Source organism: Peromyscus maniculatus, chromosome 1, assembly GCF_049852395.1.
Source record: "Peromyscus maniculatus bairdii isolate BWxNUB_F1_BW_parent chromosome 1, HU_Pman_BW_mat_3.1, whole genome shotgun sequence".
Classification (NCBI taxonomy): Eukaryota; Metazoa; Chordata; class Mammalia; order Rodentia; family Cricetidae; genus Peromyscus; species Peromyscus maniculatus.
In genome coordinates, this window is record NC_134852.1 from 66,414,609 (window position 1) to 66,438,555 (window position 23,947).

Sequence of the window (23,947 nt, forward strand, 5' to 3'; positions counted from 1 at the left end):
CTTCAGCTATGTTGGAATACTCAGGTCCTCCTATGGTGGAAGAGCGGGGCTCTAGTGGAGACATATTGCTTTGACTGTTGTTGACTGTGTTTTTATGGTGTCTAGGCATCTGGGATTGGGATGATTATAGGTCTAGGTGCTGATTTCTGGATTTGTCTGTGTTGGATGGGTGTTTTATTCCTGCTCTCTGTTTCCTCTTTGGATTTTTGGAAAGTTTCATACCTGTGTGTTGCCTGGTAGGTAATTTTCCTTGACCTGATAGTTATGGACACTGGGGTTTCTGCCATGTTTGAGTTCTTGTCCTGACTTCCTTTGATAATGAACAGCAATATAGAAGTGTAAGCCAAATAAACCCTTACCTTTCCAAATTCCTTTTTGGTCATGGTGTTTCCTTGTAGCAATAGAAACCCTAAGACAGAGGGGAAGATCTGTGGGATCCACAGGAGATAGGAATGGGAATTGGGGGGGCGGGCAGGGAAGGCTGCCATAGATGTTCTTCTATAGAGCTGGGGATGAGACTGAGGGATTGGATCTCGGGGCACAGAAAGAGAAGAGAAGATCTGCTGGCAGCCTACCTGATTTTCTGGCAGGCATGGCTTGTGGGTTAGCTGGGGGTGACTGCTGGAATCTGGGGACTGTGTCAAAGCAGTGACTGGGGGAAGGGCGGCTAGGAATGGATGGTCTGTGGGATCCATAGGAGATGTGGGCAGCAGAGGGGTAGGAGAGGAAGTCTGTTACAGAGCTAGTGATGAGACTGGGGGATTGGCAGGTAGCAGGCAGTGGTGAGGGTCTTCAGTTGGCTTGCCTGTTTCTCTGGCCTGTTCAGCTGGTGTGATCCTGGTGAGTGCCTACTGGTGCGAGAGGCTGCGATAATGGGATGGGTTGGGGGAAGGAAAGTTGGGGGAGAAGAACTTCATGATTCATTGGGGGTGAGGTCACATAGGAAAGGGAAATGGCAGCATGTTTTCTGCTTCAGAGCTGGGGATGAGACTAAAGGTATTTTATCCAGAGGAGCAGAAAGAGAGGTGTGGGTTTGCCATTAGCCAACTTGTCCTCTTTATAGTTTTTTTTTTGTTTGGTTTGGTTTGTTGCATATGAATTGTGTTAGGCTCTTTACATAGTGGAAATTTTGTTCTTTCTCCTTCAACTACGGCAGATAGTTTTGCTGGGTGCATTATTATAGGCTGTCTTTCAGAGTCATTTACAATTTATAATGCTTTGCTCCAGGCTCTCTGAGTTTCAAATTTTCTGTGGAGAAATCAATTTTAATTCTTTTATATGTTATTTATGTTTATTATTTATGTGTGACTTGTGTTTTAATTCTTAAGCTTTCAATACATTTATGTTTATGTACTTAGTGTTTTAACTATAATATGCCATGGGGATTTTCTTTTCTGGTCTTGTCTATTTAATGTTCTGTGTGCTTCTTGCATCTGTATGTGTATGGCTTTCCTCAGTTTGGGAAAGTTGTCATATTCCTTCCTCATTTGTTCCAAATTCAAACGAAAGCCTTAGTACAGAATCTAGAACAGATAAGCAATGAGTATGAAAAAGTCATAAAACTATAGGAAAGGAACATAAAGTAAATGTGGAGCATATTGAAAAAAACCTTTGAATAAGAGGCATAAACAAGGGAGAAGCCCAGAGTAGACCAGATCTTTAATAAGATCACAGAAAAAAACTTGCCTGAAATGAGGAAAGCCATACACATACAGATGTAAGATGCACAGAGAACATCAAGTAGACAAGACCAGAAAAGAAAATCCCTAAGGCATATCATAGTTAAAACACTGAGTATATGTAACAACAGAAGTGTATTGAAAGCTTAGGAAATAAAACACAAATCACACATAAAGAAGCCAGTGTGTAAAGCTAAAATGGATTAGTAGGTCCTTCAGTTACATCTTTGTTTTGGCTTGAGTCCTCTTCAATGCATTCATCTCCATATTGAATTCCATTTCCAACTCCTATATTGTCTTTGTTATTTGCATCAGCCTTATAGTTGTGTTTTCTTGGGTGTCTGCAGGTGTTTATTCTCCTTACGTTCTTTCTCTTTAATTTCACTAAGCTGTCTCTTTGTGACTTCTTTAAACTCTTTGGATTCTTTAATGAAGTTATGATTGTTCTTTTAAATTCTATGTCCTTGAGTTCATCTAGCCCATTGGCATGCATTTCTATAGGACCAGTGAGGTTTGGAGAGAAGATACAGGCTTTGACATTTCAAAAGACTTGTGTAATTTTGAGTTCAGTCTCTCTGCTTCTCGAATTTGTTTTGAGATGTGAGCTCTTAGCTGTTCCTGCTGCCATGTCTGCCACTATTCTCCACCATGATGGACTTTTAACCCTCGGAAACTACAAGCCCGAATAAACTCTTTCTTTCCTAAGTGTCTTGGCCATAGTGTTTTATCCCAGTAATAGAAAAGGAACGGAGACATAGGACTCCATGTCATGCTCAGAATCCACCTCATCCCACTGGGTGGAGAAACATAGCCTATGTACTTGAGCCACAGGAAACTTCCACATTGCCTTCTGGGGAGATGGTGATCAATTTCAACAAGCATTCCCTGCTCATGAGTTAAAGACACAAGATCAAATCTTGGCATGGGGAATTAAAGAATTAAAAGTTTTCACATTCAGTCAAATCAGTACTTAAAAAGGTGAAGACGTGTGGACTTGAAGGCTCACCAAGCCTTCCTGAGCTCATCTTGTGCTGATTACAAATAGGGAAACTGAAGGTGGAGGAAGGTGATGAGCTCTCAAGGTGTATAATTTGTGAGGAGCGTATTGAAATGAATGCAGCCTAAGCCAAGTGATAGCTCTGCACCTTTTGCTTTAACATTTTTTGAATCGTTGTTCTCAGAATTATTTCTCTTTCTGCTATGATTTCCTTTAGAGCTGTGCTGGATGTGTGGCCAGTCTCCTCAGTGCTTGTTGGTGATAATTGAGTGTACTCCAAAGTAACCTTCTTCACTATGTAGCTTGTTTCCCATGATTAGTGTAGAAGAAAATCAACCAGAAAAAGTGAGCTGACTGTATAGATCAAAAGGAAATTTGGGAGCTAAGGACTTACTCAGTTCATAAAAGTATATTCCATACAAGCATGAGGAATTGGATTCCTAAGACTAATGTAAAATGCCAGATGTGGTAGGATGCACTTGTAATCCCATCACTCAGAAAGGTAGAGACTGGAGGATCCCTGGGACTCCTTGGCCAGACATCTTATCCTAATCCACAAGTACCAGGTCCCACTGAAAGATCCAACTTTAATAAACAAAGTAGCTCCTGAGGAATGGTACCTCAACTTGACCACTGGCTTCTACATATGTGTGCATATGAATACACACACACACACACACACACACACACACACACACACACACACACACACACACAGAGTCTTAGTCAATGTTCCATTGCTGTGAAGAGTCACCATGATCCCAGCAACTCTTATAAAGGAAAACATTTAATTGGGGCTGGCTTACAGTTCAGAAATTTAGTCCATTATAGTCATGGTGAGAAGCATGGCAGTATGCAGGAAGACATGATACTGGAAAGGTAGCTGAGAGTTCTACATCTAGATTAGCAGGCAGCAGGAAGATAGAGTGAGCTACTGGGCCTGGCTTGAGCTTTTGAAACCTCAAAGCCCACCCCCAGTGACATACTTCCTCCAACAAGGCCACACCTACTCCAACAAGGCCATAAGTCCTAATCCTTTCAAATAATGCCACTCACTATGAACCTATGGAGACCATTTTCATTCAAACCATACATATGCACACACACACACACACACACACACACACACACACACACACACACACACGCACTATAAGGCACAGCAAGTGGAGAAAGAGGATCTGGAAAAGAAAAGGTGATGACAGCTGCTTCTCCTTAGATAAAATCACCCCTAAAGCAAGTGACATTTCCTGTTTCACCTTTTTCTCAAATTAGTTTTAAAGATACAATGTTCTCTTTTGGGAAACAAAGAAATTCAGAAACATGCAAAGTACATTTGGCCCTCTGCAGATTTCACATCTACCAAACAGCTAATTATGATACAAAATACTTGAGGCTTTTGTTCTGGTCACTCCAATCTCTATGGTGTCGAGAGTCACAGTGCTGCGCTCTTGATCTACTTGGCTGAGGCTGTAAGGTCATCCTGTGAGGGTCATAGCCACGAGGACCTGCCCTGGCAACTCCGTTCTCAGAGGACATAGGGGTTTCTTTGCTGCCTTGGCCACAGTGGCCAAGGACTCTGACTTTTGAGGGGTGGGCCTTTCCCTTCCCAAGAGTGACATTGGTAGAGGCAGGACTTCCTGACCCTGGGGAAGAGGCTGAGGCGATGTGCCTGTTGGGTAGTGAGTGAACCCTAGAAACCCGCTCAGAAACCCAAAGGAAATAGGACTATAGCCCTGAAGTCAGCCTTTAGAAGCGGAAGCTGAAAATGGTGGGCTTCCAGGGTCTCCCCATCTTCAGCCAAGAGGTGTTTTTGAGAGCTGTTTTGAGAGGTGTTTTGAGGGCTGGAAGACTTCCAGCCAGCAGAACAGTGTAGTCTGTACTTACAGCCCAGAGCAGGCTCGGCCATTGACCCATACCAGACCATGCCTGGATGTGGGGTGAGCTTGGTGAGCCTCAGATCACAGTGTGCACATCCTGTGAGGCTCATGGCAGCCTACTGGCCTGTTTGGCTCCTTCCATTCAATTGATGCCTTTGAGGACAACATTGTGACTCCCTAGCATGTCCATCCCCTGCCAGGAGGTAGAAACAGCCTCTCTCTATACCACTCCCTGCTGGTGCTTGCAGGGGCTATGAGACACCAGTGGACATACACCATTTACGGCAGACACACAAAGGCTCATTATATCTGTACCATCTCAGGGAGGTGTAGCCTGAGTTCCTTGCCAGAAGAAGCCCAGAAACTGTGTGCTAGCTACTACAGGTGGCATTTACCTTCCCAGGAAGAGCAGTATGAGCCCCCTCCCCAGGGGCAAGAGATGGCAATGGCTTGGCTGGAAACAGGTTCAAACACTGAGCATTTGCTGAGGTCAGAGCCAACACTGGGGTCTTTGCATAACTTATTAGATTTAGTGTTGTTGTTTCAGACAGGGTCTTATGTAGCACAGGCTGTCCTCATAATGACTATGTAGCAGAGGTTGACCTTGAACTCTTGATCTTTCTGCCTTCACTTCCTAAGTACAGGAAATACAGGCATGCACCACCATGCTTGGCTTCATCAAGATACTTATTATTATTACTTTCTTTTTGAGACAGGATTTCTAGCCTGAAATGGCTTTATAACTCTCTGTATAGCTAAGAATGGCCTTGAACTCCTGATCATCCTGAACTCTTCGGTGCTGGGATTATAGGCATTCATTACAATGCCTGGCTTACTAAGTGATTGGTATAGAACCCAGGGCTTCCTGCTTGCTAAGGAAGTGCCCTACCAACTGAGCCACATCCAGCTCTTTTGTATTTTTTGAGACAGGGCCTGCTGTGGCTTGGGCTGGTCTGGAACTCACTGTGTAGCCTGACTTTGAACAGATGAGAGAGCCTTTTCCCAGCCTCCCAAAGCTTCCCAAGTGCTGGAATGACAGTTGTGGTGGTTTGAACGAGACTGTCCCACATAGGCCCATGTTTGAAGACTTGGTTTCCAGGTGGTGGTGCTCTTTGGGGAGGTTGTGGAAGCTTTGGGAAGTGGATCCTTGCTTGAGGAAATACATCACTCGGGAGGCCTATAAGTACCTATAGTCTTCACCTCGTGCTTGTAGTTCAAGATGTGAGTGAGCTCTCAGCATCCTGTTCCTGCTACAATGCTGGATGCTTCTCCATCATGATGGACTCTTATCTATCTAGACCATAAGCCAAAATAAATTCTTTCTTCCATGAGCTGCCTTGGTCACTGTGTTTTATCACAGCAACAGAAAAGCAAACTATCATAACAGCCCACTCACCAGGTTTTATGAGGGGCTCTTACCACACCCCTGGAGTCATCTTTGCCTCGTGAGCCTGCATGGTGGTCTGTAGTTAGGTTATTTTATTTGCAGGGTTTGACCTTTAAAAACTTGGGTACCTGAGGTTGTCAAGATGACTTAGCAGGTAAAGGTGCTTGGCATTGAGGCTGAGGCAGCCACATGCATGGAAAGAGAGCAGATTCCTGCAAGTTGTTCTCTGACCTTACACACATGTTGTGGTGCATCCAGCATACTCCCAAATGCATTTAAATACTTCAAAAAACTGAAAAAATATGATTATACTGAATATGGATAGCTGTTTTTCTTGTCATTATTCTTCAAGCAAGCAGGACGACAGCTTTTACCTAGCATTTTGTTGAAATAGATGCTATAGCTAACACAGAGATTACCAAAACTATGTAGGAGGCTATCAAAGCAACACCACAGACACCACACCATTGCCCTCGTCATTCTCACACACTGGCATGTATTCTTTATGATATATTTTTTTAAATTGTTCTTACAACTTCTCCCAACTTTCAGATCATGATTTTTGTTCTTTTTCTTTGGAAATACAGAGTGAATAGCTTTCCTAATTTCCCTGGTAATTGTCATGGGTATCCAAGCCCTCACATGACTGTGCCAGGATCCACAAATACATCTAGGCTTCCACAGCTGTCAATGCCACCTTGCTAATCTCATGAAACAGCAGTGAGCTTTCTGCAAAACAGAAATAATGAGAGTCCTTTTTCTTTTACAGACAAATTTCACAGGAAGATAAAAATTGGGAGACCAATATCCAAGAGCTACAGAGAAAGGTATTTTGTCTTCTTTCTGCAAGGGCTTCTGAATCATGGCTTGTAGAAAGGGTGATTTTTTTCCCCCTTAGATTTTATTATCATTTTGAGTCGACACAGCTAATTATAGAACACTGTGTGGCATGGTGCCGTGTCCGGATGCAGGTGCACACTGGGCTCTGCTCACACCAGCATCCTTTGTCATTTCTCTGTGTTGGTCCCTTCAAAATTCTCTTTTCTTTCTGCTACCTCAGGTTCAGTTAGTGATTGAAAAACATTGTTCTTTTTATTCTATAGCTTTACATGAGATATAATTGACTTCTATGTTAATGAGGGAAAACCATTCTCTAAAATGGCACAATTATTTTGTCAGGAAATGAAAGCCTTATCATTTTTATATGCCCTGAAGAGTCATTCCAAGTGTGCCCTGAAAGAACTGGTGGCCACATTTTGAGCCAGCCTCTGCTCGTCAGCTCGTCTGACACAGAGGGTTTACAGGGCATGTGTTTTTGTGGTGTAATGTAGGAGATGGAATGTTCAGGACAGATGTGAGCTGTGTGTATCCTGCCATTATGGGTTTGACTTCTGGGCAGAGCTTTGCCTCTCCTTTCTGCTCATTTTCCTGCTGTGATGAACTGTCCATGGAGCACAGCACTTCCAAGGGACTCATAAGAAACAGTATCCTCATTGCCTTGTGACTCTGAAAGTCATAAACATTCTGCAGGGGCACAGCCCTCTCTGTGCTCTCGAGTGACTGGGCAGGTATACTTGTAGGTTGCCTTCCAATAAGAGGCAAGAACTGCATTTCAAGGTCTCTGGATTAAAGAATGCCTTAAGCATGATGAAGACATGTAGAGCTGGTACTGTCATGTATATCATGCTTGATAACCACATCTTGTAATGACTCTTAGATGTAGCATCACATGGGCACTGCTTACAGGAAGGACAGTGGAACTCTGGGAAAGGCAGGGCACACAGGCACCTTGGGAAATGCATGAGTCTCAAAGCCCATGTGTCTGAACCTTATTTGCTGTTTCCACAAAGTTTTTGCTAATATCTTACTATGTTACAGTATATATTCTCCCAGAATAGTGAAAGTTTAGTTTTCACAAAGATTTTGATGTTCTATTTTTTTTTTTTTAAAGAAAATACTTACAGTGATTCAAATGATGTAGGACTGTGGATACACTTCAAGAATCCAAAGCATGTACTGAGCAAATGAGTTGTGTTTCTCTTTCTCATAGCACAGGATATCAGACAGGAGTCTGCTTGTCAAGTGCCTGACAGTGCTGGGATTTGTTCTCTCCATGTTCTTTCTCAATTCCGTTGTCCCTGGCATTCATCTTGACCTTGGTGAGTTGAATATTCTTTTGACTTTCGTTGCGAGCTTTTGTGTCTGATGCCGCAGTGTGGATGGGAAGGCTTCCACGCCTGTTCCCAGATGATGACTGTACCTCAGGCTGCTGTGCTGAGATGGATGTGGGCAGCCCTCAGTGGAAGGAAGGTTTTCTGTGTGACTTTCTCTTTGTTGGGAAGAAGGGACAGTATAACTGAGTGACAGTCCATCTTCAGCCCCTTCAGGGGTCAATGTTAGAAGGGATGTAGAGTTGGTACTGCCATGTCTATCATGCTTGACAACCATGTTTTGAAATGGCTCTTAGAAGAGCCTGAAGGTCACATCAGCAAAAGTAGTGTTGCCTTCTACTCAGCATGACACCAAAAGCAAACTTATAGGTGGAGTTTTTCTGTGTCTTGGCAGCCACTTCCCAAATAACCATCCAGAGGCTTAATGTGGTTAATGCCTGGTCAATAGTTCAGGATTATTACTAGCTAGCTTTTACATTTTAAGTTAACCCATATTCCTTATTTATACTCTGCCATATGGCAGTACTTTTATCAGTATGGCATGTTCATCTCCTGCTCTCTCAGCATCTGCTGGTGACTTCTGACTCCACTCTTCTTCCTTCCATCATTTTCAGTTTGGCTCTCTTGTCTAACTCTATCCTGTTCAGCTGTTAACCAGTCAGCTTATTTACTAAACCAAACAAAATAATACATATTCACATGTGGTGATATTTTATTTGTGCTGAAATGTGATATTTTATTTGTATGTTAATAAATAAAATTTGTCTGGAGATCACAGGTCAGAGCCAACCATAAACAGAAGTCAGGTGGTGGTAACACATGCCTTTAATCCAAGTACCGACCATAGAGACCTGGAGGCCTGTATAGACAGGCAGTGACAAAGAAGTGATGTGGCTGGGCTTAAAGCCAATGAGAAGGCAGAACAGGAAGGCAATAAAGGCACAGGTTAGGCAGGAAGAGGCTCTCTTGGGAAGCTACGGTGATGTAGTGAGCTAAGGTTAGTTGGTGGCTATTGCTCTGATCTCTACAGCTTATACCTCTGTATTTGGCTCTGTGTTTCTTATTTAATAAGACTGTTTAGAAATTCATCTACATTCACAGTGTACAGAAGGATGACTGTGAAGGGGCTGGGAAATTGGGAGAGCTCTGCTGAGCTCAGTGTCCTGTCTGGCTACAAATCGTTTCTCCATGCAGTGAACTTTTTCTCCCATTGTATCCCTTTGGTCCTTTCTCATTGTCAGCACATTCTCTCTAGTGGTTAGACACTGTCCTCCTCCAGTTCTGTGTCGGGGTCTCACCTGTGTCCAGGGGAGAAACGGCTCTTTCAGGTTGAAACTCCCAGCGCCCATCTTCTCCACAAACATCCCACACTTGCCATAGACTTCATGTTATTTCACAATGATCTTTGTAAGTGTCAGTACTTGAAATAAAGCAAAACATTTACTTGTAAAATCTACCTCATATTAAAGTATAGATCAGTGAGAGATAGATGTCTGATGTGGTGTCCAGTTTGGCTGGTGACCTGGGCTTGGCTGTGAGCCCACAGGTGTTCTTTATCTACACCAGAACTGATCTTCCTGGAATCTCCTGAAGTCCCGAGGAAAGCAAAAGGCAGTGTTAACAATGACATGGATTTCAACTGCTTTTGGTGGGGGTACATCTAAAAACTGTTAAAGTGTGATTGTTATAATTATACCCAGGCAGGCCATAATTTTAACATTGCAGATTTTAATCTGCATAAAATGAGAAGATTAAGTCAGCATGGGTAATTAAAGAAATACAGTGAAACAAGTGTACATGAACAGGAGCCTTCCATTCAAGAATTCTTTTGGGTGATCACAGATAAGTTTGATTTATTTGTCCTTGAAGAGAGTATACAAGCATTTGAAAAACTAACAACATGTGGAAGCTTATACACAATTAACACAAATTTTTGCTAACATTTGCCATATCTTTTTTGTTTGTTTGTTTGTTTGAGACAGAGTTTCACTGTGTAGTCTTGCTGTCCTAGAACTTGCTCTATAGACCAGGTGGGCCTTGAACTCAGAGATCTGCCTGCCTCTGCCTCCTGAGTGCTGGGATTAAAGGTTTGTGTCACCATGGCACTTAAAGACACATCTTCATACAAACTTTTAAAAAGTTTTGGTTACCATTGGGGAAGATCTTTTTGAGATTGTATTTTATTTTAAAGGATAAATAATTTTTATTTGTGAAAACATACAAATTTAAAAACAATGTAGGTCTATGAGCTAGAAATATGTGTATTCCTATTTATATGAGATGATGGAACAAAACTTTTTGTTTAAAGATGGAAGTTGATTTCTTGTCTTTTCTTTCCCTTTTTTTTGGTTTTGTTTTCAATACTTGTGGATCACAGTCTCTCCTCCCTCCACTTCTCCCAGTCTCCACCTGCCCCCGACCCCAATCTCTTCTCTCTCTCAGGTCTTCCAACTTCAGAAAAGAGCAGGCCTCCCAGAGATATCAACAAGACAGGGCATAACAAGTTACAATAAAACTAGGCACAACCCTCATATCAAGGCTGGATGAAGCAACCCAGTAGGAGGAAAGGAATGCCAAGAGCCAGAGTTAGAGACAGCCCCACTCCCACTGTTAGGAGTTCCACAAAAACATCAAGCTCACAACAGTAACATATGTGAAGAGGATGTAGCATAGACCCATGCAGTCTCCATGATTGTGACTTCAGTCTCTGTGAGCCCCTATGAGTTCTGCTTAGTTGATTCTGTGGGCCATGCTCTCCTGGTGTCCTTGACTCCTCTGGCTCCTAAAATTCTTCTTCCCTCTCTTCTGCTGGGTTCCCTGAGCTCCAAAAGAAGGGATTTGATGGTGATCTCCAGTTTAGACTCTTTCTGCATAATGTCTGGCTGTGGGTCTCTGTACCTGCTTGCATTTTAATTATTATAACATTTTCTTCTTCCCCTTTCTTCACTCAAACCCTATTATTACATCACTACATATTTCTTCAAATTCATGATGGCTCTTTTTCATATATATATATATATATATATATATATATACACATACATGCACATATATATGATTGATGATATACATGATGATAATATATGTAATATATTATATATAAATGATTGATGATATATATAATGATACATATATGTAATATATATATATATTCCCAAATATAACTTGTTGAGTCCATATAATGTTACTCATATGTAGGTTTTCAGGGCTGAACGTTTGGTACTGGACAGCCAATTGGTGTGCTGTTTGCTGGGGAAGGCCACGTTGCTGGATCTCAGCTTTCCTCAGTTGTCTGTGGTTCACGTAGGGTTGAGGCCTCATAAGGCCAGTCTTTGTACAAAGACGCCTGATCTCTGAGCTGCTGTTGCACCTGTGACTGTGAGGATTATTTCTGTTCTACTTTTAATGCTAGTGTTGTTTTTTTCCCCTTTGGCTGTGAACAGATATCTTATCAGGGATCCTAGGATACATATTGCCTTTATTTGCTTCTTTATCCTGAAAGGTTAGGTTGAATAGGAAAAAATCTGATTAGCATTTTTAAGACAGAATATTTAAATGGGGATATCTTCATTTATGTAGTACTAGGTTTCAGAAGGATATTTTCTTGAAAATGCATAAAATACTTTGAGCACATCTCTCCATTCCACCATCTCCTTTTCCCTCTCCCCTCCTATTAGTCCCCTTGTCCCCTAAAGTGTCCTTTCCACTTTCATGTCACATATATAATGATTAGATATAGAATCTAAGAACCATGGATTACAGAAACTTACTTGTTTAACTCTCTTAATGTAGTGATATCCATTTTCCTGAAAATGGCACACTGTCATTATATTGTGTGTGTTCCACATTTTCTTCTTGCACAAATTCTAAATGGTTTTATAATAAAAAACCTGGAGCCAGATACTGGTAAATGCTGAAAGATCAGAGAGACAAAGGAACAAGCCACAGCCATTTCTCATCTTACCAGCTCCATGAATCCTCTGACTGAATGTCTCTGACTCCTCAGCTGAAAGGGGTCCACCCCCCCAAAGATTTTAGTTCCTCTTTCCTCATGCCTTATATGCCTTTCTCTGCCTAGCCACATCACTTCCTTCTTAGTGCTGGGATTGAAGCAGGTGTACTTCCCAAATACTGGTAGCAAAGGCATGAGAGCTCCAGTGTTGAGATTAAAGGCATGTGACTCCCAAGTACTGGGATTAAAGGTGTGTGCCACCACTGCCTGGCTGTGTTTCTCTCCTAGACTGAGTCAATCTCATATAGTCCAGGGTGGCTTTGAACTCACAGAGGTCCAGACTGATCTCTGCCTCCCGAGGGCTAGTATTAAAGGTGTTGTACCACCACTGCCTGGCATCTATGCTTAATCTGGTGGCTTCTGTTCTCTCATCTTCAGGCAAATTTTATTAGAGTACACAATATATCACAACATTTTCTCTTCCCATTTCCCTACTCTTGAATTTCTAGCTGGGCTTATGACCTAGCTGTTGTGAACAGAGCTATAACAGACATTGATACAAAGTGTCTCTGTGTATGCTTGATCTATTTTTTTTTTAGTTTTTTTTTTGAGAATCTGCCATACTGATTTACATAATGGCTGTACTGACAGTGTGTCAAGGTATTGTACTTGTATTGTATCATCAGTATTTGTTATCATGTACTCTCTCTTTTTTGTTTTGTTTTTTGAGACAGGGTTTTTCTGTGTAGTTCTGGTTGTCCTGGAACTCATTTTGTAGATCAAGCTGACCTCAAACTCACAGAGATCCACCTCCCTCTACCTCCCAAGTGCTGGGTTTAAAGGTGTGCACCATCACCTGCCTGGTGTATCTTGTGTTCTTAATGACTACCATTCTGATAGGGTGATATGGAGTCACATTTTAGTTTTTTTTTTTAATTTTAATTTATTTTTTTAATTACACTCTTGATATTCATTAATTACACTCATGCCATTAATTACATTTGTGATATTCATTGACTACATTCGCAGTATTCATTCAATAATTATATTTATGATATTCATTAATTACATTAATTGTATTGATTTATTACATTCATGATATTATGTCCTGATACTACTGTCCATTTGTGGCTTTTTTCTATCACACAGATCAGAGATTCTGTACTTAGGAAATCATTGCTCTATATTACTTTCTTCTCTATCTTGAGATAATGTCTAATCTTTCTGTCTGTATGAATTTGCATAGTCTATATATTTCATGTAATACAATTCTATAGTATTTGTCCTTTTTTTAATGTAAAAACATTTTATGTACAACTGCAGGAGAAATAATACTCAGATAGTTTGAACATAAAAACAGGTTATCATTTAAAAGTCTAGGGTTATTTTAAACAGTAAAATATTTTCTCTATAGAAAATAGTATAAATGATAACATTTCCCAATAAGCCCTTTTAAGTCAAATGGTAGCTGAATTATACATATAAATATTCATTAGATTCTGGGATACAGAAGAAACCTATCTTCATCTGTTTAGAGAGCTATCTTTTACTTAAGTTGTGTAAGTGAGCTTCCTATTCATCTTTTCCTTCACTGTTTGATTTACGGTAGACATTTTCCCATAGGCTCATCCATATTCTAAAAAGATTTTAGCCTCCCCTCCTGAAATTACAGCCAGCATTTTCTTTCATCAGCTTGATATAGTACAAATTCTTATCCTAGTAGTGAAATGTTTTACTAAAGATTGCCCAGTGATTGGGTTACCAAAACTCATTATAAGCCACAGTCATCCTAGGGTCTCCCCTGCTAGGTAGCCTCCCTGGATCTGTGGGTTTCAACATTTTAGTTTTAATATGAATTTTTCTGATGTTGAGTGATGTTAAATGTTTTTCATGTGTTCATGGCTATTTGTTTTTCATACTTTGTCAGTTCATTATATTAGTTTATTAATTTATTCTTATTTAATTTCTGGAGCTTTGTATATTCTACATGTTAACTGTCTGTCAAGTATACAGGGAGCAAAGATATTATCCTATTCTGCAATGTAGGACCAGAAACTCTGAAACTTTTAGAGGGAAAAATAGGGAAAGCATATAAGGATTAGCACCTCTATTTTTGAGGAATTATTTTGTTATGTTTATTATATATATGTGTGGGTATTTTCATGCGAGTGCAGGTGCCCACAGAGGCAAGAGGTATTAAAACTGGAAATCAGGGGTTGTAAGCATTCTGATGTGGGTGTCAGGAATCAAACTCAGGTCCTCTACAAAAGCTAGTGTGCCATCCTCTGTGGGATGGACCAGCCCATATCAATCATCAATCAAGAAAACATACCACAAGCATTTTCTCAACTGAGGTTCCCTCTTCCAAAACGACTCTAGCTTGTGTCAAGTTGACATAAAAATTAGTCAGCACACTATGTATTGTGCAAATCAAAAGCCAAATAATATAAAGTAGCATTGTATAACATCATGGTATCATGTAGTGTGATGTCCTGTAATACAAAATGATATCATAGCACATTACATGTATCATGTAACAAAACATGAAAACATCAAATATAGAGCATTCATTATGTAGCATGATGTAATTCACTGTAATGTGACATTAAACACATGGTCTCATGCATTGCAAAATGATGTTGTGAAATATGTATCATGTGACAAAATGTGACATCATCTGACACATTCTGTCTTTGAAGAACCAGAACCTAAGCACAGCATTGACTCATTATTCTCATTTTTAAAATTATCACAGAACAAAGTGGACTTTTTCTTGTGAAATTCTATTTCTTTTGTTTTGTTTGTTTTTTTTTAAATTCTATTTTTTTAATGCCTATGGAGGTTTATGTAACTACCAACATAATCAGAGTACAATCCCACAAGCCCCCGCACTCTCCTCTGTGGCTGTTTCCCCTCCCATCAACAACTGGTCAGTTTCCACCATAATCATGTCATCTTTTCTGAGAATGTCATATATGTGGAACGAGGTGGTATGCAACCTTCTGAGATGAGCTTCTCCTGCACTCACTCTCCACAGCCTTCCCTGCTGCATGCAGATTGTGTCAAAAGTTGACTCTACGGTGTGGGGGCACCAGGTTTGTGTGTTCATTCATTCACTGAGGGGCAGCCCACTCTCAGCAACTGTGAATAAGAGCTGGGCCCAAATGGCAACAAACTTAAGGATTTGTGCGAATTTAAATTTTCATTCTTGGCTATTTATCTAGAGTGTGAGACCGTTAGTTATATGTGTACATACACATTTGGCCGTAAAAGAAATTGCTGGAGTTTTACAGAGAGGCTGTTATTTTTGCATTCTCACAGCATGAACACAGCCTCACCAGCACCGGGCAGGATGGACTCCCTCTCTTAGGGCTTGTCTGATGCACACGAGGCATCTCTTAGTGTCTTTCTGTCTCCGAGCAGTTTATTTGTTGTCTTTGAGGGGTATTTTTAATGACAAGCAATCTACTTGATTTGTCTTAAGCATCAGGGAGGAATGTGGGGATGATTATGGGCTGCCAGCAGAGGTCAGATGAGGACAGGCTTTGAGTGGTGCACCTGATAGACGCTGCTCCACATGGGCAAACCTGCTGGTCCCTCAGTTGCCATGCATTTTTCTCTTTTTCCTGGCAATTCTTCAATCAGCTTATAAATCTGCTTCAGATACACACAAGGAAAAAGCTGTTTGGAGCTTCAGATTCCCAGGTGAAGAGTCTAATCAGTGTAGGCAGTGTTACTTCTCTAACACTGGAAATGCCAGCCAGGAGGACAGGGCCACATGATGACACATGGCTGTAATGTCGGAGGGCATAATTTTTAGGGGGAGGGGGACATTCTAGCTGGACAAACATTCTGCAAACCTCTTAATATATTCGTTAGTCCCTCTAGTGTCTGCCTGGTATCATTGTCTCTTGGTATCTTTGAGAGATGATTCCAACATTCCCCAGGGATCCAAAACCTTTGGATGTTCAAGTTCCTTAATTAAAATGGCATATGTTTGCATATAGCCTAAGTACCTCCTCCTCTGGGCTTTAACTTACCTCTAGATGATTTCTGTTCCTCCTCCTGCTATTCCTCCTCTTCCTTGTCCTCATTCAGCTGCTATAGTATTTGGGATCAAACTGAGGCCCTCACAGATGGTAGGCAAGTTTTCTACTGTATCCCCAGCCACTCCATTTGAAATTATTTTGATACAGGTCCTCACCAAGTTATTCCCCATTGGCCTTAAATTCACTGTAGTCCACACTAGCTTTGAAGGTTTCCTTCTCCAGGCTCAGCCTCCCAAGTATCTGGTAGTTCACAGTTCTACCACCAGGCTTTGCTGATGATGTACCTCTTGTAGTACAAAAGTTTTCGATTTTGAGGAGGCTCGATTTACCTCTTTGAATACTGTGATCTTGGCATTACATCTAGCTATTGCTTACTCACACACAGGTCATGAGGATGTATGCCTGTCTCTTTTAGTTTTAAACTTTTAGCTCTTCAGTTTTGTTCATTAAACCATTGCCTTTGTTGAACCATTGCAAGAAGAGAACTGTTTTCTTCGTCAGAAGCACTGTAACTATGAGCATGGTCTTTATGGGATAGAACTTTATTCACATGTTTATTTCTTCTTGGATCAGTATCAGTGGTTTGCATGTTTTAGGAGTGTGGTCGCTTCGTATGGGTTAACAGAACTGAAGATTTAGTTATTATCGGAGTAGGTTAATCTGCATTTCATGTGGGTTAACATGAAATTCAGTTATCTGAGTGGGTTAATCTGCATTTTATGTGGGTTAACATGAAATTCAGTTATCTGAGTAGGTTAATCTTCATTTCATGTGGGTTAACATGAAATTCAGTTATCGGAGTAGGTTAATCTACATTTTATGTGGGTTAACATGAAATTCAGTTATCTGAGTGGGTTAATCTGCATTTCATGGCCAGTTGATGCATCTGTTACTTTTCTCATCACTGTTACAGAATATCTGTCAGAAGCAATTTAATGGGTGAATGATTTACTCTGAGTCAAACTAGAAGGTTACAGTCACCATGTTTGGGAGGGGCATGGCCCATGTTGGCACTGTCCATGGTGGTGGAGTACCTTACAGAATGGCTTGTTCATATCTCAACAGACAAGGAAAGAGACAGCTTGGCCTAGAAGTAGAGTCTCCCCACAACCTAAAGGGCCCATGCTAGACAGGCTCCATACTCAACTGGCTCTATAACCTCCCCAAACATTACCACCAGCTGGGGACCAATTGTTGAACACATGCATCTGTTGGGGATAATTTTGCATTCAAACCATAATCATTTAGCTAAATATTTGACAATTTTATTTATCTTTTTGTTGTTGTTTTTGTTTTTTCAAGACAGGGTTTCTCTGTGTAGCTTTGGTGCTTTTCCTGGAACTCACACTGTAGCCCAGGCTGGCCTCGAACTCATGGAGATCCACCTGCCTCTGCCTCCCAAGTGCTGGGATTAAAGGCGTGCACCACCACCACCACCACCACCGCCACCGCCTGGCTTTATTTATCTTTTCAAAGAGCCAGTCTTGGCTTCACTGATGTCTCCATTGCTTTGTGTATTTTCTTTTTCTTTAATTTCCAACACAACCTTTACCATTTTCTTTCTTACACTTATTTTGGGTTTACAGTGCTTTGTTATTAGTTTCTTAGCACCAAAGTTTAAGTGATTGCACTGAGGTTTTTTGGAGCAGGTTGTTTTATGTGATTTTTGCCTTATGTGTTTTCAACAATGTTGCTCTACTGCATTTCCATTTCTATTATTTCAAGGAATTTTAAATTTTACTTTTGAGCTTAAAAATAAATCCCGTTAAAGAATTTATGGAGCATGATGCTTCACCTGCACATATTTTTGTATTTCCCAAATTTTCTTTCATCATTAACTTCTGAATTTCACTCCAGTGTAGATATCTAATTTATTGTGATTTCAATACTTATAAGTTTATTATTATTTATTTATGGAATAATTTTTTAGAGAATTTTTCATATGGATACAAGAGATTTTGTGTTGACTTGTGTGAAGAAGTGTGCCGACACCCAGTAGGTTTAGTTTTCTCCTTTTCTGATTCAAAGTTTCTCTGTTCCTGTTTATCTGTCAGCATTTTGTCCATTACTGAAATGAGGGTATTGAAGTTTCCAAGTATTACTGAATTATCTGTTAAGTTACTTCATCTTATGCTTTATGTACTAGAAAGCTTTGTGTTAGAGGCATTTACAGACTTGTAATATTTTCTTGGTGGATTTCCTCCTTTGCCAGCATATAATTCACTCTTCAGAGCAAGTTTCTTTCATCTTGAAGTCTTTGTTACCTGGCATCAGCACAGTCAATCCAATATTTACTTACTTACTCTTACTAATCTACATTCAGTCTTACATCTCTGAGAGTTGAGTCCATGCATAGTGCATGCTCAGCAAGTGCTCTGTCACTGAGCTGCATCTCGAGCCCTTGTGTTCCAGGGGTAGGCACTAAGGGACTCAACCTGGCCTCAAACACATTCTGAAGCCCAGGCTGGTTTTGAACTCATGATCCTTCAGCCTCAGCATCCTAACTGCCAGGATTATAGGTGTGTGCTATCACATGTGGCTCATGGCTTTATTTTGTGTCTTTTTCCTTCATTTTATTTCCCATTTAGCTGTGTACAGCATATACTTGAATCATTCATGTGCTAGTATCTGCCTTTTGTTTAGAGTGGTTAATATTTTTATATTCAATGTGATTACTGAGATGACAGAGATTAATCTGTACTTCACTATTAACTTTTGTCGGGAGTATCTGCAAACACCATGGCCAGCAGAGTGTCAGTCCACGTGAGGCAAGAAGGAAATATGGTTCAACATGACTCAGTAGCCAGTTTGATTCAAATTTTGAGAATCTGGCATCAGGTAGTTTATTTCAGGCATAGTTAAGCACAACACAATATGGAAACAAGTTTCCTAGTAGTAATGAACTCAATCCTGTGTGTACAACAAAGCTTAAGACATGATTACATAGAAATTTGTAAAGTATAAGTGACATCTTCCATAAAGATAAGGCTCAAGGTAAGCAGCTCATGATAAGGATTTGGAAGAGGACAGCACTATAGACTGAAATAAATGTAAGAGTCTGGAGGAGTCAGGTGTGGCCTGGCCATACAGATAGCGCAGAGGTTACCTGGCTATTAACCACATCTATTCCCAGCCTTCTGCTGGAAAACATGTTACACCCCCCCCCCATCTTTCTGTGTGATTTTAAAAAATTTAATTAATTAATTTTTCATTCCAACCACAGTTTCCCCTCCTCCCACCTCTCTCTCCCTTCTGCCCCATCTCAATCTACTCCTTTGTTTCTATTCAGAAAGGGACAGGCCTCCCATGAGTATCAATATACCATAGCCTATCAAATTGCAGCAAGACTAAGCACTTCCCCTTGTATTTAGGCAATCCAGTATGAGGAGGAATAGGTTCCCAAGAGTCAGCCAAAGTGTTAGAGACAGTCCCTACTCCCATTATTAGGATTCCCACAAGTAGAGCAGGCTACACTACTGTCACATGTATGTAGAGGGCCTATGTCGGTTTCATGCTGGATCCCTAGTTGTTGGTTCAGACTCTGTGAGTTCTTATGAGCCAGGCTAGTTGTTTCTGTGGGTTTTCTTGTGATGTCCTTGATCCCTCTGGCTCCTATAATCCTTCTTCCCTGTCTTCTACAGGATTCTTTGAGCGTTGTGGGTCTCTGCATCTGTTTCCACCAGTTACTGGATGAAGGCTCTTTGATGACAGTTGGGGTAGTCACTCATCTGATCACTGGAAATGGCCAATTCAGACTATGTATCCACTATTGTTAGGAGCCTTAGCTGGGGTCATCCTTATAGATCCATGGGAATTTCCCTTGCATCAGGTTTCTAACCCTGAAATGCCTTTCCCCTTTCCAGACATATCTTTCAATACTCTCCCCTCTATACACCACCCCCAACCTGATCCCTCAAGTTTCCATGCCCACCCACCCCTAGTCCAACCAGAAGATCTCTTCTATTTTCCTTTCCCAGGGAGATCCATGTATCTCCAACTTGGGTCCTCCTTGTTACCTATTTTCTCTAGTCTTTGGATTGTAGCATGGTTATCCTTTACTTTACATCTAATATCCACTTATGAATGAATATATACTGTGTTTGTCTTTCTGGGTCTGGGTTACCTCACTCAGGATGATTTCTTCTAGTTCCACATCTCCCTTTGAAGAAACAACCCTGCATGGTTAGCATTCCTGGTTTCCCTGGTACTTTCCCATGAGCATAAGAGCCCTGTGTCTCCTACAAATTGTGTGTGTATCTTACATTGTTTTGTCTTTTTATTCTTCCATTTCTTATTTTTGTGTAAGATGCTTCCAAAGTGATTTTAGTTCCATATCACTTTATTTTATGAGTAATTTTCTTAATAACTGTCATGGTTGTTGCAAGAAACACATTAACTTAAAACAGTCTAGTTGAAATCAATGCCAATTTAATTTTGATTGTATAAAAAATTTTCTTTTTTATAGATTTCTCATCTCTTTGTCTTTCATGCTATTATGGTTACAAAATTTTTAATCTTTAGATATTTTATGTTCACTGTTTTGCAATTATTGCTTTATGATGTTCGTGTTTTAAATAATTTGAAAGGTACAAAGATTATACTTATATTGTTTTTGTTTATTTACATAAATGCTCCCATAAGTGCTATTTATTCATATGGCTGGAGTAACTTTCACAAATGTTTTTCATTTAAGACTCAAGGACTTCTTTTAGTATTTCCTAGTTTTTGTTTAATATAGGCATCCTGTATTGTCTTTCATTTTGACAGTTTGGTTGTGTATGGAATTCTTGGTTGAGTCTTCTTCTTCAGCACTTTGACTCTATGGTCCCAGTGCCTTACAGCATTAGTACCATGTGATTGCTAATTCTGTTGAATTCATGGTCAGTTGCTTTTCACTGGCTCAAAACTTTCTCATTGTGCCTGTCTCATCTCTCAGCAGTTTTACCATGATGTATCTGAGTGTGTTTCTCTTGGAATATGTCTGTATTGGACTTAATTGAATTTTTTGGATGCTGAGATTATTTTTTTCATTACATTTGGGAAGTCTTGCCCATTATGGTTTTCAAATATTCTTTCTGTCCTTCTCCTTTTGCCTTTCTTTCTAGAATTCTTATGATTCATATATTGGTCTGCTTTATGGTGTCCCAGAGCCTCTGATGTTAATGATTTCTACTTACTAATCTCCTTCCTAAGATCAGAACTTGTTCTTATCAGTGTTCAGCTTACCCTTTGCATTACTAAAAGCTTTAAAAAACTTCCAGATTTCCAAAACCCTCACCATAATTTTATTTCTTTTAAGGGAGAATTGACTTTTGGAGTTCTTATTTGATATTCATATTGACATTCTTTCCTAGCTGAATTTCGATACATTTGTAATTATGGAAATATGTTCTGCCACTGTCAATAAAGACTTTTTGATTAATATTTTTCTTACAATATATTTTGATCACATTCTTCTCTCCTACCTCCTCCCAGATCCTCCCCACCTCTCTACTCTCCAATTTCACGTTCTTCTCCTCTCTTTCAAAAACCAAAAACAAACAAACAAAAAATGTAAATAAAACCCCAAAATCAAAATAGACAAAAAACCCAATTAGACAAAAAATACAAAAACAAAACAAACAAAATGTGCATAAAAATACATGAAATTAATTTTGTGTTGGCCAGCTTGTGGGCGTGAGGCCTGCCCTGGGATGTAGTTGATATTCCAGTGATACTCTATTGGAGGAAACTGATTTTCCTTTTCCATGAATTTTCAATTGCAAAAAGCTTCTTGGTTAGAGAGGAGACTTTTTGTTCACTCTCCAATAAAGACTTCCTTTTGAGGGAAGCTGTTTCTGTCCATTGCTGATTGCTGATTTGCACATTTCTCCTTGGAGACTATTGAGATCTCTGAGAACCTGGGGAGTTTTGGTTGTTAGAGTAACTTCAATGATCTGGCTGACCTGCACTTGTTGGCCATCATACAGACACTGAGATATGAAGTTAAGAAGGCTGGCTCCTCTCCTCTGGTTTATTCAGACCTTTGACAGGAACCCACAGGTACATTTTGCAAGGTTGGCCATGTTTCAGCTACAATTCTCCAAACACTACTACTTCCTGGTCTCCTTTCATTTGCTCTACTGTGTTTTGAGTAATGTAACCAGTTTCCTATGTTGAGCACACACAAGTCAGTGATTTGAGAGTGGAGCAAAGAATTTAATGGACCATCCACTTTTCATTTTTCATTTCCAATAGCTTATATCACATAAGTTTGCACAAACACCAAGACAGCTGACTTTTTGAAAGTGATTTTGATAGACAACCTGTAAGTTTTCAGCCACAGACTTTTTAAAGGAAAGTACATTTAAACAAAGATATCTGTGAGTTATCAGTAGAATAGTAAGGTATGTTTTAAGGCCATTATTAAAACTCTCAATTCAAGTGGTTACTATTTATTAATACTTTTTTCTCTTTGGCAATTAACCATGACAATCTAAGTTATATCAAATATATTAATATTGTTTTTTTTTGTGTAAAACTAGATGAATGCGGTTCATATCTACAGGCTTGTTAGAAATATTGGGGCTAGGGGTTTTTCCTAATACTCTGAGTATCTCTGCTTTGGAGTCATCATGTTAGAAGCAGTAAGGTCTGTATTGTGGGATATTTGTACACTGTGTGAAGGTGTATTGTTGTGATTGGTGTAATAAAAAGCTAAATGGCCAATAGCTAGGCAGGAGGTATAGGTGGGGTTTCTGCAGAGAAAAAGAAAGAGGAGGAGGAATTGAGACTGTGGGAGAAGCCAGGAGACACAGAGAGGAAACAGGAGGTGAAGAATGGAAGAGAGGTAGCACTACCTGATAGAACATAGATTAATACAAATGGGTTAATTTAAGTTATAAGAGCTAGTTAGGAACAATTCTAAGCTATTGGCCAAGATTTCATAATTAGTAATAATTAATTATGATAAATAATAAATAAATAATAAATTAATTAATAAGTCTCCATGTAATTATTTGGGAGCTGGTTAGTGAGACAGAAAGAGACTTGTTATACGTCTTTCAACTATTTCATTTGTTGTGTGTGGTCATGTTTCAAGTTCTTGATATTTATAACTTTAGCTAGAATTTTGAAATTTTGTGAGATTTGATCATTTCAGATGCTTTCCAAATGCTTCCTTGTGGAAACTGTACTCTGTTGTCAGTAAATGACACAGCTCAGTGTAACAAAATTCAGCAACATAGCTTTTTTTTTTTACTCTTTACACAATATTGCTTAATTGCTATGCATTGCATTTTTTCCTGAGGCCAGATGCTTTGGGATAGAATAGGTTATGTTGGGTGAAACACTGGTCCTACCATCTCAAGAAATCTAACACAATAAAGAGTTTTTCTTGTACTCAGTTTAGTGCTGATCAATAAAGGTCCCTTTGGATAGGGAAACAACATTTTTTGATTCCATCATATCACAGACAGTTTCTAAGTCATCTTGGCAGGGAGGAAATGGTGGCTGGAGCTGAAAGCTACTCCAGGTGCTGGTTAGGAATGTGGATCTTGTTTGCTCACAGCTCAGTGAATAGGTTGATCTTGTGACGTCATCTAAGTGCACAGGACTGAGAAAACTTCCAGTAGGGAGAACAGGGGTGAGGAGCTATAATGGTATACTTACTGATGTGAATAATGCAGCTAATTTCCTATGTTGAGCATACACAGGCCAGTGATTTGGGAGTGGAGTAAATATTTAATGGCCCATGCACCTTTCACTTTTTATTTCTGATAGCTTGTATCACATAGATTTGCACAAATATGTAACAAGTCTCTGTCCTGCCAGCTAGCTCCCAAATAATGACA

General features: G+C 39.9%; 1 protein-coding gene across 1 annotated transcript in view; it reads left to right on the forward strand.

Moving 5' to 3' along the window:
- Oca2 (OCA2 melanosomal transmembrane protein) overlaps positions 1–23,947 on the forward strand; it is a 274,614-nt gene that overhangs the window by 107,553 nt on the left and 143,114 nt on the right. Inside the window, exons 17-18 of the mRNA XM_076565552.1 lie at positions 6,713–6,770; positions 7,994–8,102. Of these exons, the coding sequence (XP_076421667.1) occupies positions 6,713–6,770; positions 7,994–8,102 (167 nt within the window). The remainder of the gene's footprint in view (positions 1–6,712; positions 6,771–7,993; positions 8,103–23,947) is intronic.